The sequence below is a fragment of the Pan troglodytes genome, chromosome 20 (genome assembly GCF_028858775.2).
Source record: "Pan troglodytes isolate AG18354 chromosome 20, NHGRI_mPanTro3-v2.0_pri, whole genome shotgun sequence".
Taxonomy (NCBI): domain Eukaryota; kingdom Metazoa; phylum Chordata; class Mammalia; order Primates; family Hominidae; genus Pan; species Pan troglodytes.
The window spans coordinates 25065944-25085943 of NC_072418.2; the positions used below are offsets into that span (position 1 = coordinate 25065944).

Here is a 20000-nt window from a genome sequence, read left to right on the forward strand (position 1 = left end):
TTGTATATTAGTATTTTGGGATTAATTTACTAGAATATTCTATTACATCCTTTTTACTGAACACACTACTAAATTGGTAATTGGAGAATATGAGCAAGATTCATGTTATTTGTAATAAAACAGGTATTGCTGCCTCTAAGCCAGACCTGATCACCTGTCTGGAGCAAGGAAAAGAACCCTGGAATGTGAAGAGACATGAGATGGTAGCTGAACCCCCAGGTAGGTGAGAGTGAAAGTGAATACAACAGATGACACAGATGAGAGCTGCAAGGTAGAAAAAAGAAAGCCAGTCCTTAAAATGATTTGAAATCTGTGTTCCAAAGAAAATAGTTTCTGGGAAGCCTGAATTTTTTAAATTTTGCTTTCACATAGAAGCATCTTCTGTCTTATATTTTTAAAATCTCTAAAGATTTTACTTTCCCTTTGGTGATCTTCAAGTTTACAGTGACAGCCAAGACAGCCCTCTTCATGGCACATAAGAGACTGTAAAATCTGACTGCTTTTTCATTGTTTTTGAAAACACATAGATAATCTGCATAATTTTGAGAAACTCTATGTTAAACTGTTTTTTAAGTTCTCTTTTAACATCATGTCTGAAATGTGTGAGAGTAGTGGTTTCTGTTCCATTGGTTTCTTTATTGCTAATTTTTCTGCACAATTATTCTGTCTTATTACAGCTTTGAAGTATAGTTTGAAATTATAAATTATGATGTTCTTCTGCTTTGTCCTTTTTTTTCAAGATTGCTTTGGCTATTCAAAGTTTATTGTAGTTTTATGTGAATTTTAGAATTATATTTTCTATTCTGTAAAAAAAACTGGAATTTTGATAGGGAGTTTATTTAATCTAGAGATCACTGTAGATAATATGGCACTTTAATAATGTTCTTTCAATCAATAGACATGAAATGTTTTTAAATTTATTTTTGTTGTCTCCAGTTTTTTGTTTGTTTGTTTGTTTTTGAGATGGAGTCTTGCTGCTCTGCCGCCCAGGCTGGAGTGCAGTGGCACGATCTTGGCTCACTGCAAGCTCTGCCTCGTGGGTTCACGCCATTCTCCTGCCTCAGCCTCCCGATTAGCTGGGACTACAGGCGCCTGCCACCATGCCTGGCTAATTTTTTGTATTTTTAGTAGGGACGGGGTTTCACCGTGTTACCCAGGATGGTCTCGATCTCCTGACCTCGTGATCCACCCACCTCGGCCTCCCAAAGTGCTGGAATTACAGGCATGAGCCACCGCGCCCGGCCCAATTTTTTTAATTGATATATATTTGATTTGAAAGATATTTAAGCTCCTTGGTTAAATTTGTTCTCAGAAATTTATTATTTTAGTGCTATTGTAAATAAGATTGCTTTCTTTCTCTGTTTTATCAGATAGTTTGTTTAAAGTGTGTGGAACCATAACTTATACTTGTATGTGAATTTTCTATTTTGCTAATTTATTGAGTATAATTATTACTTTAATTAGGTTTTAATGTACTGTTTATGGTTTTTTATATATGAGATCAAATGATCTACGAAAAGCAACTTTTTACTTGTCTTCAATTTCAATGACTTAAAAAATTTTTTTGCTAATTTTTAATTCCACATACTTCAGTGCTATGTTAAAATAGAAGCATTGAGAATGGGCATAATGTACTTTTGCATTGGTGTCTGTGAATTTGAAGGAGCAAACACCTCTTCAAGTTTTTATAAATTGGTTTCAGAAAGTAAAGATCTTTAGTTGAGACCCCAGGGTCCTGGGATGCTCTATGGGTTTGTAGTGGAGAGGGGGTGTAGCTTGGTCACAAGGCTGCTGGGTCTGCGCTAGGGTCCACCTTTAGTTGGCTTGTTACAAGGGGCTTGAGTAGTTGTAATTCCCATTTTAGTTTTGGACAGAGTGAATATACTTCAGGACTTTTCTCTGTAGGGCGGACACTAGGGCAGGTTTCTGCCCTTGGATCTGCATATGGTAGGCTTTATATTAGGATGTAAATGAGTTTGGCTTTCACTGAAAACCAGAGAGGATTTCCCAAGGTCACTGTGTGGGTTTCTACATAGGCAGAACTTGCCATGAACTGTGGCTCAGGGTGATAAAACTGAGTCATGGAACTGCTTCAGGGACCACAGTAAGGGCCAAGGTCTGCAGGCCTGCTGCGTGGCTATAAATGGGTCTTCCTCCAGGCCTCTGGAAGGGCAGGCCCTCTCCCAGACTGTGGCTGGGAGGAGTTTGGGATGATTACAGGGTAATTTCAGAATTCTCAGTGGGACTAAGTTCAGTGGGCCAGTTTCTGGTCTGTAGCCAAGAACAGAGGTCCTGTAGTTTGCCACCTGATGAAAGCCTGCCTTCTGGAAAGACAATTCCTCAATCTTGGGCATTAGCAGAGTTTCACAGCTCCCTCCCTGGATCTCAAAGTTCTTTTAAGGGCACTTATTTTGGAGATGGGGTCTTGCTACCTAACCCAGGTTGGTCTTGAAATTCTGTCCTAAAGCGGGCCGGGCGCGGTGGCTCACGCCTGTAATCCCAGCACTTTGGGAGGCCGAGGTGGGCGGATCATGAGGTCAGGAGATCGAGACCATCCTGGCTAACACGGTGAAACCCTGTCTCTACTAAAAATACAAAAAATCAGCCGGGTGCGGTGGCAGGCACTTGTAGTCCCAGCTACTCGGGAGACTGAGGCAGGAGAATGGCGTGAACCTGGGAGGCGGAGCTTGCAGTGAGCCGAGATCGTGCCACTGCCCTCCAGCCTGGGCAAAAGAGTGAGACTCCGTCTCAAAAAAAAAAAAAAAAAAGAAAGAAATTCTGTCCTAAAGCATTCTCTGACTTAAGGTACTATATAGCTGTCATTACAGGTTTGAGCCATGATTCCTGTTTCTCTCATAAAGGCATTTTTGTCAGGGATGGCTGACGAATTTTCTTGCTGTGAGAAAGTAAACAAATAGAGCACCTTTTATTTTTCCATCTTAATGATGTCACTCTCCCTGTACATTTTTACTTTCTATTTTGTCTGTAATTTTAGATTTAGACATTTAGGACAATATACTAAAATTTACATGTTATGCCTGAAGTGAATTAGATAATTAGTAGGCAGGCAAAAAGGAAATATAGGCAGGCAAAAAAAGATTACAGGATTTTTACTCACTTTCGTCACCCTATATCTAAAATATGACATAATTTGTTCCCAAATATTTGTTTTATGTATCAGAGGCTCTGACCATATTCTGCAAAATAGATAATTTTTTTCTTTATTTAGCAATGTAAGGCTATTCTTTGCTTCTAAATTTGGATTACAGCAGTTTTTTTGTGTAAGAATAGCATATATTTACAACTTAAAAATGATCTTATTTATTAAAATGCTTATTTATCAGTTTGTCATTAGAATCTTGTTTATGATTATACTACATTTTATCTGAAATTATACTGCATTACAATGGATGCCAGTGATTCAAAATAGCCACCTTCAATGAGTACACAGTTACAGTAAAATATTACAGCTATCTACACGAATTCTTTATTAATGCTACATCAATGTTGCATACCAGATTTTATGAGTAAACATTTCTTTCATTATTATTTTGTAGTTCCATTTCAGTGTGTTTTTTTCAGTGTTAGTTTCTTAATATAAGTTTATTGTGTTTTTTGGTTTTATAATTTTAGACAATTTGCAATTCTGTTTGTATACCTAAGTCAGTGTGGAGTTTAAGAGATAAATCAGCCATATTGTCTGTTAAAATCTGATTATATGTGTATGTGTTTTTAATCTATAAATATGACCCCAATTTTGGTTATGGCTAATCTTGTATATATTTTTTCTTAGCTGATTTTTAATGGTGTCTTTATCTTGTCTAAATGAGTAGTCATGGAAATAGTCTTATTTTCACCTTGTTATAATAAACATATATTTCCTTTGTGTGAGAGAAGCACTTTTGTGACTTGAAGGTAATTTTTGGAGAGATTTATAATTCTGTATCTTCTTCAGTTATTCTTTTAAAAAATAATTGTACAAACACATAACCTAAAATTTACCATCTTAAATCTATTTAAGTGTACATTTCATGGCTAGTCGTGGTGGTTCACATTTGTAATCCCCAGATTTTGGGAGGCCAAGGCAGGAAGACTACTTGAGCCCAAAAGCTTGAGAACATCCTGGGAGATATGTGGAGACCTCATCTCTATAAAACATTTTTAAAAATAGCCAGACATGGTGGTGTGGTCCTATCTACTTGGGAGATTGAGGAGGGAGGATTACTTGAACATGGAAGTTTGAGGCTGCAGTGAGCCATAATTGTGCCATGCACCCCAGCTTGGGTCACAGAGTAGGACCCTGACTCAAAAACACTGTACGTTTCAGACATGTTAAGTATATTTACATTGTTTTAGAAAAGACTTCTAGAAATTTTACAATACACATTAGACAACTACCAGTTTTTCCCATTTCCTGGCACTTTTGAAACACCATTCTGTTTTCTGTTTCTAAGAGTATAACTGCTTTATAGATCTCATACAATTTCTGTTAGTTGTTAGAATATGTCCTGCTTTTTTGCAAATTGAGTAATTCTTTGGTATTTTTATATTTCAAATTATATCTATTGAACGATTTGGTGACAGAAATTTGCATTGCTTTTACCTATTGGCTTTTAGTAACAATGCTAAAATAATTGTGGGTATGCAAATGACTCTTCATGTGACCATATATGTGAGAGTTTATATATGTGCTGCATTCTATTTTATTAGTCTACTTTTTCACCTTTATACTCATACCAAATTGTTTTAATTCTGTAGGTTTGTAATGTGTTTTGAAATCAGGAACTGTAATGCCTCCAACATTGTTTTATTTTGTTTTTAATATTTTTGGGCACTTTGTAGAGATTCTATATACTTGAGGGATTGCTGTTTTTCTTTCATCAAAAATGCAGTGAGAAATTTGAAAAACATTGCGTTAAATCTGTAGATTGCATTGAGCAGGATGGACATCTTTACAATGTTGCCTTTTTCAGCCTTTCACAAGAGCACGCTCAAGAGTATATTGTTTAATTTCCATATATGTGTTAATTTTTCAGGTTTTTTATTTTCTTAATTGTTGTATACTCATTTCATTTTGGTGATAGAAAGTAATTTATAAAATTTCAGTTTTAAAAAATTTGGTAAGATGACTTTTTTTGGCATAAGAAGTGATCTATCAAGGAAAGTGTTGTGTTAGCTATTGAGAACCATGTGTGTCCTGATGTTGAGGAGTGTTTTTTATACCTCTGTTAGGAATAATTGTTGCCTGCAAGTCCTCTATTCCCTTACTAATATTCTTATTTTATTTTTATTACAGAAAGTGCAGTATTGAAATATCCTACTATAATTATGTTGCTCTCTCTGTGTCTCTGTTATTCTGTCAATATTTGCTTTATATTTGAAGCCCTAATGTGAGATACACACACACACACACACACACGTACATATATACAAATTTGTTATAGGTTCCCAGTGAATAAATCTATTTTTTTTTTTTTTTTTTTTTTTTGAGACAGAGTCTCATTCTGTGTCCCAGGCTGGAGTGCAGTGGTATGATCTCGGCTCACTGCAACCTTTGCCTCCTGGGTTCAAGTGATTCTCCTGCCTTAGCCTCCCAAGTAGCTAGTATTATAGGTGCCCACCACCATGCCCATATAATTTTTGTATTTTTAGTAGAGATGGGGTTTCACTATGTTGGCCAGGCCAGTCTCGAACTCCTGACCTCAAGTGATCCACCTGCCTCGGCCTCCCAAAGTGCTGGGATTACAGGTGTGAGCCACCGTGCCCAGCCTAAATCTATAAGTTTTATGTCCTTTTTTGTCTCCTTGGAGTTTTGACTTCAAATACATTTTATAAAATATGACAGTTTTTGACTAAGATGTAGGTTGCATAATATTATTTTGATTTCTTCTGCTCTCATTTGATTAATACTTGCATGAAATGTATTCTTGCATTGTCCCCCTTTCAGTGGTTTTTTATCATTAGATCTCAACTGACTTTTGTAGAAAAAAAAGTTGGATCTTGGTTTTTAAAATTTTAAATCTATTTATTGAAAGTATGTCTCTTGATTTGAAAGTTAATTTTATATATATTTAAATAATTTTCTGAAAGAGACTTACTGTTTTAATTATTTTATTTGATTCTTGCATCTTTGTTTCTCATTTTCTCTGTGTCTTTTTGATTTTTGTATTGATATGCTTTTACTTATTTCTAATTCACTGTTGTGTATCTATACAGATTTTTTGTGTGTGTGTGGTGCCTTGGGGGTTACATATAACCTCTATAAGAAACAACAGTATATTTTTAATTTGGTATAAAATAAACTTCAGTTGAATAAAAAATTCTTCCTCATTACATCTGCCCTGAAATTTGTCATTGATGTTGCCAATTATGTTTTTACATTGTATATTCATTAACAGATGTTTAATTTCTGTGCTTTTATTTTTCAAATTTTAGAGAATAGATTAAAATGTTTTCTGCACCATTATGATAATGCCACAAGATTCTATTTTTGTGTATGTGCATATCTTTCCCAGAAAATAATGTATTTTTATTTGATTATGTGGTGTTTTCTCGAATTCTTTTACTTTCAGTTTAAAGAACTGCTTTCAGTGTCTTTTATATGTAGGGCATATGCAGTGCTAATAATATACTTTTTCATAATTTGGTTTTTTTTGGAAGGTTTTTTCTTTTTATTTGGTAGGGCAGATTTGTTGATGGTATTATTCTCACTTGGTAGATTTTTTTTTTTTTTTTTTTCAGGACTTAGACTGTGTCACACAGTTTCTTTCTGGCCTGCAAAATTCTTGTTGATAATTTACTGGTTATAAGACTATGTTTGTAAATGACACATTGCTTTTATCTTGCAGCTTCCAAGACTTTCTTCTTGTCTGTGATTTTTGAAAATGTGCTTATAAATGTATTTGTCATAAATATCTTTGTGTGTATCCTAATTTGTTTGTTGAACTTCCTCATTTTTACATCATTTTTTTCCTACTTTTAGGATTTTCCAGTTATTTATTTTTCTGTTTTTTTTTACCTCCAAATTAAAAAAAAAAATTGTAGATACTTTCGTTTTTATTCTCATTTTTCTGATTTTCTTTCTTTTTTTTTTTTTTTTTTTTTCGTTTGAGACAGAGTCTCGCTGTGTTGCCTAGGCTGGAGTGCAGTGGCGCGATCTTGGCTCACTGCAAGCCCCGCCTCCCAGGTTCATGCAGTTCTCCTGCCTCAGCCTCCCGAGTAGCTGGGACTACAGGCGCCTGCCACCACGCCTGGCTAATTTTTTTGTATTTTTTTTTTTTTTAATAGAGACGGGTTTTCACCGTGTTGGCCAGGATGGTCTCGATCTCCTGACCTCGTGATCCACCCACCTCAGCCTCCCAAAATGCTGGGATTACAGGTGTGAGCCACCACGCCCAGCCCATTTTTGTGATTTTCTACACTGGGCCGTGTTCCTGTTTCACTCATTGAATATTATTCAATTTATTATCAGTGTTTAAAATTAATGTGTACATCTTTTTTATGGTTTCTTTCTGAAATTTATATAATATTTTTGATGAGACTATATTGCCTTGTTTTGTATACATTGTAATCTTTGATTGAGATTTGGACATTAAAAAAAGCTACCTGTCACAGTCTTTAAAATGTAGTTTTTTCTGACATAGTCTGAAAATAATTATCTTGGCTAGAGATTCTGAGAGTCTCTCAAACATGTTCTTAGGATGTGCCTTGTCTAAAATTTTGTGTTTAGTTTTTAGTTAAAGCAGTTTATTATTCATGTTTCTTTCTTCTTCTTCTTTTTTTTTTTTTTCTGAGACACAGTTTTGCTCCTGTCACCCAGGCTGGAGGGCAGTGGCATGGTCTCAGCTCACTGCAGTCTCCACCTCCCGAGTTCAAGTGGTCCTCTTGTCTCAGCCTCCCACGTAGCTGGGATTACAGGCATTTGACCCCATGCTCAGCTAATTTTGTATTTTTAGTAGAGACAGTGTTTCACCATGTTGGCCAGGCTGGTCTCGAACTCCTGACCTCAGGTGATCCACCCACCTCGGCCTCCCAAAGTGCTAGGATTACAGGTGTGAGCCACCACGCTCAGCCTATTCATAGTTCTTCTTAATAACCAATAATCACTTGCTATAATTGTTTCCTGTCTATGATATCACAGTCTTTCTGCTGCTGTAAAACTTATCTTTCATTTCAGCAGACTCAAACTGTCATTTGAAAGAATACCTCTATTTCTTTCAGAACTTTATGTAATGAGGGACAGGAACCAGTGTCTGTAAAAGCCCCTACCATTCAGAAATAAAGATGTATAAGCCAGTATTTTACTTGTCTTTTAAAAAGGAAACCAGGAATTGGCAATTTATTTCTAAAGTCACTATGTTTTATTGGGAAACAAGAACATCTGTGTTGGGTAAATGGAACTGACTTTTCTTCTATGTGGCTGTTTGCATTGGGCTCACCTGGGGCACTGCACACTTAACTTACTTTAATTTTTCACAAATGTAATTTGGTCTGTATGTTTTTGTTACATTATATGTCTGTGAAAAAGTTAGAGCCTGTAATATTTTGCTACTTGTGATGTAGTTTGTATAATTTTATAGGTTAGATTTGTAAAGTATATTCATCTGTATCTAGTAAGTGGAGTAATTGATTATTTTTATTTCTTGCAGTTGTATGTTCTTATTTTGCCCAAGACTTTTGGCCAAAGCAGGGCATAAAAAATTGTTTCCAAAAAGTGACACTGAAAAGATATAAAAAATGTGGACATGAAAATTTACAGTTAGGAAAATACCATAAAAGCATGGATGAGTGTAAGGTGCACGAAGAATGTTACAATGGACTTAACCAGTGTTTGAGAACTACCCAGAGCAAAATATTACAATGTGACAAATATGTGAAAGTCTTTCATAAATTTTCAAATTCAAACAGATATAAGATAAGACATACTGGAAAGAAACCTTTCAAATGTAAAGAATGTGAAAAGTCATTTTGCATGCTTTCACACTTAGCTCAACATAAAAGAATTCATAGTGGAGAGAAACCCTACAAATGTAAAGAATGTGGGAAGGCGTATAATGAGGCCTCAAACCTTTCTACACATAAGAGAATTCATACTGGAAAGAAACCTTACAAATGCGAACAGTGTGGAAAATCCTTTAACCGGCTTTCACACCTTACTACACATAAGATAATTCATACTGGAAAGAAACCCTACATATGTGAGGACTGTGGCAAAGCTTTTAACCAATCTGCAAACCTTACTACACATAAGAGAATTCATACTGGAGAGAAACCGTACAAATGTGAAGAATGTGGCAAAGCTTTTAGCCAGTCCTCAACCCTTACTGCACATAAGATAATTCATGCTGGAGAGAAACCTTACAAATGTGAAGAATGTGGCAAATCTTTTAACCAATCCTCAACCCTTACTACACATAAGATAATTCATACTGGAGAGAAATTCTACAAATGTGAAGAATGTGGCAAGGCCTTTAGCCGGTTCTCACACCTTACTACACATAAGAGAATTCATTCTGGAGAGAAACCCTACAAATGTGAAGAATGTGGCAAAGCTTTTAAACAATCCTCAACCCTTACTACACATAAGAGGATTCATTCTGGAGACAAATTCTACAAATGTGAAGTATGTAGCAAAGCCTTTAGCTGGTTCTCACACCTTACTACACATAAGAGAATTCATACTGGAGAGAAACCCTACAAATGTGAAGAATGTGGCAAAGCTTTTAACCAGTCCTCAACTCTTTCTAAACATAAGGTAATTCATACTGGAGAGAAACCCTACAAATGTGGAGAATGTGGCAAAGGCTTTAACCAGTCCTCACACCTTACTACACATAAGATAATTCATACTGGAGAGAAACCCTACAAGTGTGAAGAATGTGGCAAAGCCTTTAACAACTCCTCTATTCTTAACAGACATAAGATGATTCATACTGGAGAGAAATTCTACAAACCTGAAAGTTGTGACAATGCTTGTGACAACATCTCAAACATTTCCAAACGTAAAAGAAATTGTGCTGGTGAGAAAACATAGAAATATGAATAATGTGACAAAGCCTTTAAATGGTTATCACACTTGTTTGTAGGTAAGGTAATTCATACTGGAGAAAACATCACAAGTGTGAACAGTGTGGCAAGACTTAAACAATGCTCACACCTTATTGCATAGGAAAGCCTTTATACTTGAGAACAAATGTACAAATATACAGAAAGTAAAAAAGTGATTAATATCTGCTCACATCTTAACATCAGAGAATTTATACTTAATAGCATTAAAAGTGCAATTACTGTCAAAAGACTCTTGAGAAAATGTAAGCCTTTAAAGTGCTGAAGAGGATTTATTTTGAAGACAAACATTACAAATATAAAGAGAGTTGTAGTAACTTTACTTGTAACACAGATCTTGTTGTATTCATTTTGTATTAGAGGCAAACCCTGAAGCAATTACTCAAACTTTGTTCAACATCAGTGAATTTATATTGAATAAAAACCCTGTAAATGTAATAAATTTAGAAAAAAACATTTATTCAAAAACTACAGGTTAGAAAACTCCAGAGAGTTCTTAGTAAAATATATTTTTGCAGATGCAGTAAATAGGAAAAAAAAATTTAATCCAAAATTAAGTCTATGTAAATATCAGAGAATTTACATTAGAAATATATAAGGCACTGACACTTCAGATTTTACACTAAATCAGAGTTCTGAGTTTAGAAAATAATCCAAAACTAAAGTTGGGAGAAAAATTATTTGTATATAACTTTAAAAGAGTAGAAGATTTTTTGGAGAGTTATAATTACAAGTATACTTTTTTTGGAAAGCTTACAGATTTTTTAAAAAGTAATTAACTCAAATTACTTCATGTAAATAATGTTGTAATTAACTCAAATTACTTCATGCTAAATAAATTAATTTCTTTCTTTTTTTTTTTTTCTTTTAAGACAGAGCCCCACTCTGTCACCCAGGCTGGAGTGCAGTGGCGCTTTCTCGGCTCACTGCAACCTCCGTCTCCAGCGTTCAAGTGATTCTCCTGCCTCAGCCTTCTGAGTAGCTGGGATTACAGGCACACACCACCACGCCCAGCTAAGTTTTATATTTTTAGTAGAGCCGGGGTTTTGCCATGTTGGCCAGGCTGGTCTCAAACTCGTGACCTCAGGTGGTCCGCCCAGCTTGGCCTCCCAAAGTGCTGGGATTATAGGTGTTAGCCACTGGGCCCAGCCCATGCTGTTTCTCTTTCCCTATTGTATTCATCTGTGAAAGTGTATGACCAATTGTTGCTGCATCAAAGATATGAGAGATATTTTTTTTTAGGTGAGCATTTATGACCTCTTCAATGAAAGAGTAAGGACATTAAAATGTAAGATGCATGATGAAAATCTTAAGTAAAGAGGTTCTTTGTGGTTCACTTACAGTATTGAGTGATGCATGAGGTAGGTGTTCAGAGTAATATTCTGCATTATATTGAGAGACAAATATTTTTAGTTTTAGTTAAAATTAAAATAATATATTATTTTACTAATTGTACTTTTATGAAACAAAATGCAATACATGTTAAAAATTTTATATTATGTGTGAAAATTTCTTAATTGAACATTTTTAACATTAAATATTGTGCATTCAATCAAGTCACATTATTCCACTTAATTTAACCTAGTCCACCTTACTCAAGGGTGTAGGTAAAAGATCGTAACAATACACTATTTGGTAAAATAATGGACTAACATCTCTAGTAATCTTTTTTGCCAGTGGCTTTAAACTGCAAATAAGTTAAGGAATATTGTTTCTGTAGGTAAAATTTTTATTTTTTTCCCATTTAAATTTACTTTTGTTAATTTTTGTGGGCACATAATATTTATGTTATATATGGCATATTCTGATAGGCATACAATATATAATTTATATTAATAATCACATTAGGATAAATGACGTATCCACCACCTCTAGAATTTATTTTTTGTATTACGAACAATTCAGTTCTACAGTTTTAGATAATTTCAAATGTATAATTAAATTGTTATTGACTACAGGTTTATTTTTATAATAATAAAAATTATATACAAGTATAAACAAAATTTACACATTTTTGAGTCCTGAATAAATACTTTTAAAAATTTCTTATATATTTTTCTTTGAATATGTGGCCTCTCTGCTTGCAAACACATACAGACTTTTAGTTTTGATTTACATAGAGTTAAATTTACACATCTGTTAGTCTAAATATAAACCTTAGGTGTAAGAAAATTATTTTAATAAGGTGTCTAATTTTCTTTTTGATTTTTTTTTTTGACAGAGTTTTGCCCTGTTGCCTAGGCTGGAGTGCAGTGGTGTGATATCGGCTCGCTGCAACCTCTGCTTCGCAGGGTCAAGCAATTTTCCTGTCTCAGTCTCCTGAGTAGCTAGGACTACAGGCGCAGGCCACCACACCTGGATAATTTTTGTATTTTTAGTACAGACAGGGTTTCATCATATTGGTCAGGCTAGTCTTGAACTCCTGACCTCAGGTGATCCACCCACCTCAGCCTCCGAAAGTACTAGGATTACAGGCGTGAGCCACCATGCCCGGCCAAGTGTCCAATTTTCTAGAAAACAAAAATCTTCAAAAATGTGAATGCAAATTTCTGCTCTCTGCTTTGTTCTGAATTTATTACTGTACAATCTTATGGCTTATGATTCAGAATCTTGCCATGCAAATTCTCTGTTTTTACTTGCCTGGTACTCATGCTAGACCCATAATATCTTGTTTCTTATATAAATTTTTTGTTTTATGGTTTATGAAGTTTTCATTATGTGAGCTGCTCTGTGATTATATGAATGATTTTAATGCAATTGAGTCATGGACCGGGCGCGGTGGCTCACGCCTATAATCCCAACACTTTGGGAGGCCAAGGTGGGTGGATCACTTGAGGTCAGGAGTTCAAGATCAACTTGGCCAACATGGTGAACCCTCCTCTCTACTAAAAATACAAAAATTAGCTGGGCATGGTGGCGTGCACCTGTAATCCCAGCTACTGGGAGGCTGAGGCAGGAGAATAGCTTTAACCCGGGAGACAGGTTGTAGTGAGCTGAGATTGCACCTCTGCACTCCAGCCTGGGCGACAGAGGAAGACTCCATCTCAAAAAAAAAAAAAGAAAGAACAAGAAATTTAGTCATGCACACAAAATAATTTTTACCTGTAATTCTAAAATTAGTTTGTTAAATTATATTTTATTTAGTTGGAACATTCCATTTTGTTCTTTTAATTGGAGAACCCTATATAAGCCTACTTTTCTTAAGTTACTGTTTTTTTCACTTTTTATAATGGATATAAGTAAATTTATTCATTGACTGGGCCAATTTGTTCAGGTAAGTACTAGGGAAGCTTCTTAAGTCATGAAAATGTTTTTATACCTAAATGTAGCAAACAAACATGACGGTGCTTGCTGTATAACAGATGCTCCATAATAAGGCATAAATACTCCTGTGAAACTTGCAACTTCATGTTCAGAGGTAGAAAATATCAAAGGTAAACAATTGATTCTTCATGTGGCGAGTACTTTTTTTTCAGGCTGCAAAGCTGAATTTTGCTGAATTTAAAAAGAAGTTCTGCTTCATTTATTTTCTAATTATCTTAAGTTTTGTTTGTCTTTTTATGTGTATTCCACCCATGTATGCATCATAGCCCTTCTTCTTCTGTGTTATGGCTACAGTTTTCCCACTGTTTTCTTCATGCCATGTCATTTCATACGGTGTTTTGTGGGTTTTGATGAGAACTGTGATATTTTTTAATGCACTGAAAAATTGGTTTCAACTGGAGAGTTTGCTTATCAATATAACTTTCAGATCAGTTAATTAAGGTAAAAGGCATACACTGTCCACAGGAGAGAGGATTAAATCGGTTAGCATGGTGCTTCTTTCTTTGTAAAAAGAAAAAGTATTGTTTGTAAAAAGAAAATCTTACTAGATTTTTACCCAAAGTGTGACAAATATAAAATTTGCTAGAAAATATATCATAGAAATTAAAATTTTAAGAGAGTTTATGGTAAGTAAACCATATTAAATTTAATTTTTTCTTTTTTTTTTTTTTTTAAGACAGTCTCACTCTGTCACCCAGGCTGGAGTGCGGTGGCACAATCTGGGCTCACTGCAACCTACATCTTCCAGATTCAAGCGATTCTTCCGCCTCAGCCTCCCTAGTAGCTGCCCCAAGCTTAAAATAAAGCACTAAAGTACACTGGCTCCTCCCATGCACTGTGCTGGGTTTAAAACATGCTGTCAAGCCTGGGCGCGGTGGCTCACACTTGTAATCCGAGCACTTTGGGAGGCCGAGGAGGGTGGATCACCTGAGGTCAGGAGTTCAAGACCAGCCTGGCCAAACATGGCAAAAACGCATCTCCAATGAAAATACAAAAATTAGCTGGGTGTAACGGCACACTCCTGTAATCCCAGCTACACGGGAAGCTGGGGCAGGAGAATCGCTTGCACCTGAGAGGTGGAGATTGCAGTGAGCAGAGATGGTGCCATTGTATTCCAGCCTGGGCTACAAGAGCAAAACTCTGTCTCAAAACAAACAAAAAAACCCCACAAAAACCATGCTGTCAAGTATCAAAATTCCTGTGGTTATGACTGACACATGATAAAACAGCACAAAAACTATTTTTTATACTATTCAGCCAAGTTTATGACAAAGACACAGACATTATTTGAAATACTGTTATCTTTCTATAAGGTTTTAGAAATGTATTCTCTAACTTGAAAGAGAAAATGTGTATTTATTCTGTAAAACAGCATTTTGAAGTATATACAGGTGGTCAGATGCTTATTAGCTTTATGTAATTAATGCTTTATCTCAAATAGTTAACATTTTGATGGTGAGATTATATAACATTGTCTTAGCATTTTTTCAAACATAACAAATGCAATATTATAAACTATAGTCGCAATGCCGAACAATCTTGAACTTATTCCTCCTATCCAACTATATGTATTATTTGGCAGATATCTTTCGAATTCCTCCATTTTTTAAAATACCTTGGCATCTAGTGGTCACCGTTTTGTTCTCCACATCAATGAGATTAAGTTTTTTTGAATCCATGTGTAAGTGAAATGAGATACTAATCATTTTGTAACTGGCTTATTTCAACTAATATAATGTCCTTCAGGTTAATCCATGTGATTGAAAATAGAATTTTCTTTTAAATATAAATAGTATTCCATTGTGTATATATGCCATATTGTCTTTATTTACTTATTAGATGTTGAACTGTTGATTGCATAATTTGGCTGTTGGGAAGAGTGCTGAAAGCAACATAGAAGTGTGAATATTTCTTCATTCTGATTTTGTTTTGAATACATACCCAACAGTGCAATTGCTGTATTATATAGTAGTTTGATTTTAAGTTTTTTTGAGTAATCTCTATTTTGTTATGCATAATGGCTGTCCTCATTTACATTCAAACCAACAGTGTGTAAGCATTTTCTTTTGTTGACATCCTTACCAACTAACACTTTTTTCTTTTATTTATTTATTTATTTATTTATTTTTGAGACCGTTTCACTGTGTCACCCAGGCTGGAGTGCAGTGGTGCGATCTTGGCTCACTTACAACCTCCGCTTCCCGGGTTCAAGCAATTCTCCTGCCTCAGCCTCCCAAGCAGCTGGGATTACAGGTCCCTGCCATCATGCCCGGCTAATTTTGTATTTTTAGTAGAGATGGGGTTTTGCCATGTTGGCCAGGTTGGTCTCGAACTCTTGATCTCAGGTGATCCACCTGCCTTGGCCTCCCAAAATGCTGGGATTACAGGCATGAGCCATTGCATCCGGCCCTTTTTTTTTCATTTTTAGTAAGCGTCATTCTAATGAGTGAGTTGATATCTCATAGTCTTTTTTGGCTTGCTTTCCCTAATAAGAATTGATATTCGGCTGGGCGCAGTGGCTTACACCTGTAATCTCAGCACTTTGCGAGGCCAAAGCGGGCGGATCACCTGAGGTCAGGAATTCGAGACCAGCCTGGCCAACATGGTGAAACCCTGTCTCTACTAAAAATACAACAATTAGCTGGGTATGGTGACGCACGTCTGTAATCCCAGCTACTCAGTAGGCTGAGGCAGGAGAATCGCTTGAACCCATGAGGTGGAGGTTGCAGTGAGACGAGATCGTGCCACTACACTCCAGCCTGGGTGACAGAATGAGACTCCATCTCAAAAAAAAAAAAAAAAAGACATTCAGCATTTTTAAATATATCTATTTGCTATATGTATGTATTTTCTTGAAAAATATGCTTTTTGCTTTTTTTTTTTTTTTTTTTTTTTTTTGAGATGGAGTCTTGCTCTGTTACCCAGGCTGGAGTGTAGTGGCGTGATCCCTCAGCCTCCCGAGTAGCTGGGAGTACAGGCACCTGCCACCACGCCTGGCTAATTTTTTGTTTTTTAGTAGAGATGAGGTTTCACCATGTTGGCCAGGCTGTTCTCGAACTCCTGACCTTGTGATCTGCCCGCCTGAGCCTCCCGAAGTGCTGGGATTACAGGCGTGAGCCACTGTGCCTGGCCAGCTCATTTTCAATAGTTATTTGTTTTATGTTGTATAGTCATTTAATTTTCTTATATATTTTTGATATTAATGCCTTGTCCCATTTTTTAGTTATTCTGTTGATTGTATTCTATGCAGCAGCATTTTAATTTGAAGTATTCTGACTCATTTATTTTTTTCCTTTTGTTCCCTGGGATTTTGAGTTTAAATGTTAATGGGGCCTTCTCTCTGGTTTTTTTTGTTGTTGTTGTTGTTGTTTTTTGTTTGTTTGTTTTTGTAGTAGTAATGGTAGTTTCAGAGTTTCAGGCCTTACATTTAAATATCTAATTTATTTTGAGTGGATTTTTATATGTGGTGTGAGTTAGGGCCTCCTTTTATTGCTCTGCATTTGGCCATAAAGTATTCTCAACATAATTTTCTGTCTTTTTCCTACGAAATTGTCACCTTTATTTAAAATCAGTTAGCTGTAAGTACATGGCTATATTTCTGGAATCTTTTTTTTGCTCCGTTGGCCTAGTGTCTGTTTTTATTCAAGCACCATACTGTTTTTGTTACTGTACTTTTGTAGTATATTTCAAAGTCAGGTAGGGTGATAGATTCACTTTTTTCTGTTAGATTGCTTTGGCTATTGAGGGTCTTTTGTGGTACAATATACATTGTAGATGTATTTTTTAAGAATTTTTATTAAGTATGTCACTGATATTTTCATTGAGGTTGCATTATATCTTTAGGTTATTTTGTGTAATACAAATATTTAACAATATTAATAATGGCAATTCATTAATGATTAACTTTTTAATTCATGTATTAATTTCTTGAATGTTTTTAGAGTATAATGTAAAGTGCTTCAAAATTTTGATTAAATTTATTTCAAAGTATAGTTAGTACAGTTACTGTAGATGGAATTGTTTTTTAAATTTATTTTGAGATAGTTCATAGAAATGCTACTGACATTTGGATATTGGTTTTGTGTTCCACATGTTTAATAAATTTATTAGTTTTAATAGTTTTTGGTAAAGTCTTAGGCTTTTCTTAGGATTATGTATAGGGATAAAAGATTATTTTTTATTATTTATTATTATTTTTTGAGATGGAGTTTTGCTCTTGTCACGTAGGCTAGAGTGCAATGGTGCAATCTCGGCTCACTGCAACCTCTGCCTGCCGCATTCAAGCAATTCTCCTGCCTCAGCCTCCTGTGTAGCTGGGATTACACGCATGCGCCACCACACCCAGCTAATTTTTGCATTTTCAGTAGAGATGGGTTTCACCATGTTGGCCAGGTTGGTCTCGAACTCCTGACCTTAGGTGATGCACCTGCCTCGGCCTCCCAAAGTGCTGGAATTACAGGTGTGAGCCACAGCACCCAGCCTGAGATAAAAGATTATCATACAATGATAATTTAACTCCTTTTTTTCCAATCTGGATGCCTTTGATTTTATTCTTTAATTTCTCTGTCTTGGACATTTAGTACTATGTTTAGTAAGACTGAAGAAAGTGCACATCCTTGACTTGTTTTAGCTCTTAGAGTAAAATCTTACAGCATTTCCCTATTCAGTATGTTAATACCTGTGCATTTTTTGTTATATTTGACATTTATTGCCTTGAGGTGCCTTTGTCCTGTACCTAAATTTTTCAGAGATTTATCATGAGGGAATGTTGAATTTTGTCAAGCTTTTATTCTCCATGTATTTAAACGCTAGAGATGTAAGAATCACAACTAATTCTACATAAATACAAAATATCTTCAGAGACCACTATGAACATCTCTATGCATGCAGACTAGAAAATTTAGAGAAAATAGGTAACTCCTGGATACACACAACTTTCCAAGATCAAACCATGAAGAAACAGAAGTTTTGAACAGACCAAACATGTATAAAATGTATAATAATATGAAAATTAATTTTAAAAACCTTACCAACCATAAAGAGCCCTATATCATATAAAATCATAGCCAAATTTTACCACATATAAAAAGATGATCTGGTACTAGTCTTACTGAACGTATTCCAAAATATCAAGGTGGGGTTCTGCCCTAACTCATTATATGAAACCGGTGTCATTTTGTTACCAAAATCTAGTAAAGACCCAACAAAAGAGAAAACTAGAAACCAGTATTCCTGGTGAACCACTGAAGCAAAAATCCTTCATGAAATACAAGTAAACTGAGTTTATAAGCAAATCCAAAGGTTATTTTGGCACAGTCATGTGAGGTTCATTTCATGTGTGCAAAGATGTTTTGTCATATGCAAGTAATTAAGTGCAATTCACCATGTAAAGATACTTAAAAGCAAAAAATTACATGATTAACACAACAGATGCAGAAAAAGCATTAAAGAAAATTTAACGTTAAAATATGAAAATATTCTTAACAAATGACATTGATGAAACATACCTCAAATTAATAAGAGCCATCTGTGACAAATCTTCATCCAACATACTGAACAGGCAAAAGTTGGATTTATTCTTCATAAGAATAAAAATTAGACAAGAATATAGACTTAAACAGTCTTATTCAACATAGTTCTGAACGTTTTAGCCAGAGCAGTGCAACAAGATAAAGAAATAAAAGGCATCCAAATAGGAAAAGAGGAAGTCAAATTATCTTCACTGATGATATAATTCTCTATGTAGAAAACTTTAAAGATTTCACCAAATGTCTGCTAAGCCTAAAAAATGGCTTCAGCAAAATTTCAGGATACAAAATCAAACACAAATAAGTAGCATTTCTGTCCACCAATAATATTCAAACTGAGAACAAAATCAAGAACACAGTCCTATTTACAATAGCCACATACACACAAAAATAATAGAAATACATTCAATCAAGGAAGTAAAATATTTCTACAAGAAGCGTAAAACAATGCTGAAAGAAATTAGAGACAATGCAAATAAAAAAGCATTGTGTACTCATGGACTTCAAAAAACAATATAATTAAAATGTCCATGCTACCAAAAGTAACCTACAGATTAAGTGCTATTTCTATCAAACTCTCAGTGCCATTTTTTATAGAATTAGAAAAAACTAATTTATTCTTCTTTTTTTGAGATGGAGTTTCACTCTTGTCGCCAGGCTGGAGTGCAATGGCGCAATCTCAAGCTCACTGCAACCTCCGCCTCCCGGGTTCAAGTGATTCTCCTGCCTCAGCCTCCTGAGGAGCTGGGATTACAGGTGCCCACCACTGGGCCCTGCTAATTTTGTATTTTTAGTGGAGACAGGGTTTCACCATGTTGGTCAGGCTGGTCTCGAACTCCTGACTTCAGGTGATCCACCCACCGCAGCCTCCCAAAGTGCTGGGGTTACAGGCATGAGCCACTGTGCCCAGCCCATTATTTTTCATATAGAAATCTGTATGTCAACAAAAGATGCCATGAATTTCAAGTTAACATGCTCACACATATATTCTCCCTAGAAAGGTACTCCTGTGTTTACAGTAAAGGTGTAACATTTCTGATCTTTGGGCTGCTGTGTTTGTGTGAAATAAGAAGGCAGCAAGTA

At 35.4% G+C, this 20000-nt stretch overlaps 1 protein-coding gene across 2 annotated transcripts in view; it reads left to right on the forward strand.

Moving 5' to 3' along the window:
* The window catches only part of LOC107972442 (zinc finger protein 98-like), a 30918-nt gene extending 18804 nt beyond the window's left edge, over positions 1 to 12114 (forward strand). For both annotated transcript variants that reach the window (XM_016946941.4, XM_016946942.4), the window contains 2 exons: positions 124 to 219; positions 8649 to 12114. In XM_016946941.4, the coding sequence (XP_016802430.2) occupies positions 124 to 219; positions 8649 to 10033 (1481 nt within the window). In that variant the 3' untranslated portion in view covers positions 10034 to 12114. The remainder of the gene's footprint in view (positions 1 to 123; positions 220 to 8648) is intronic.
* The last annotated feature ends 7886 nt before the right edge of the window (positions 12115 to 20000 follow it).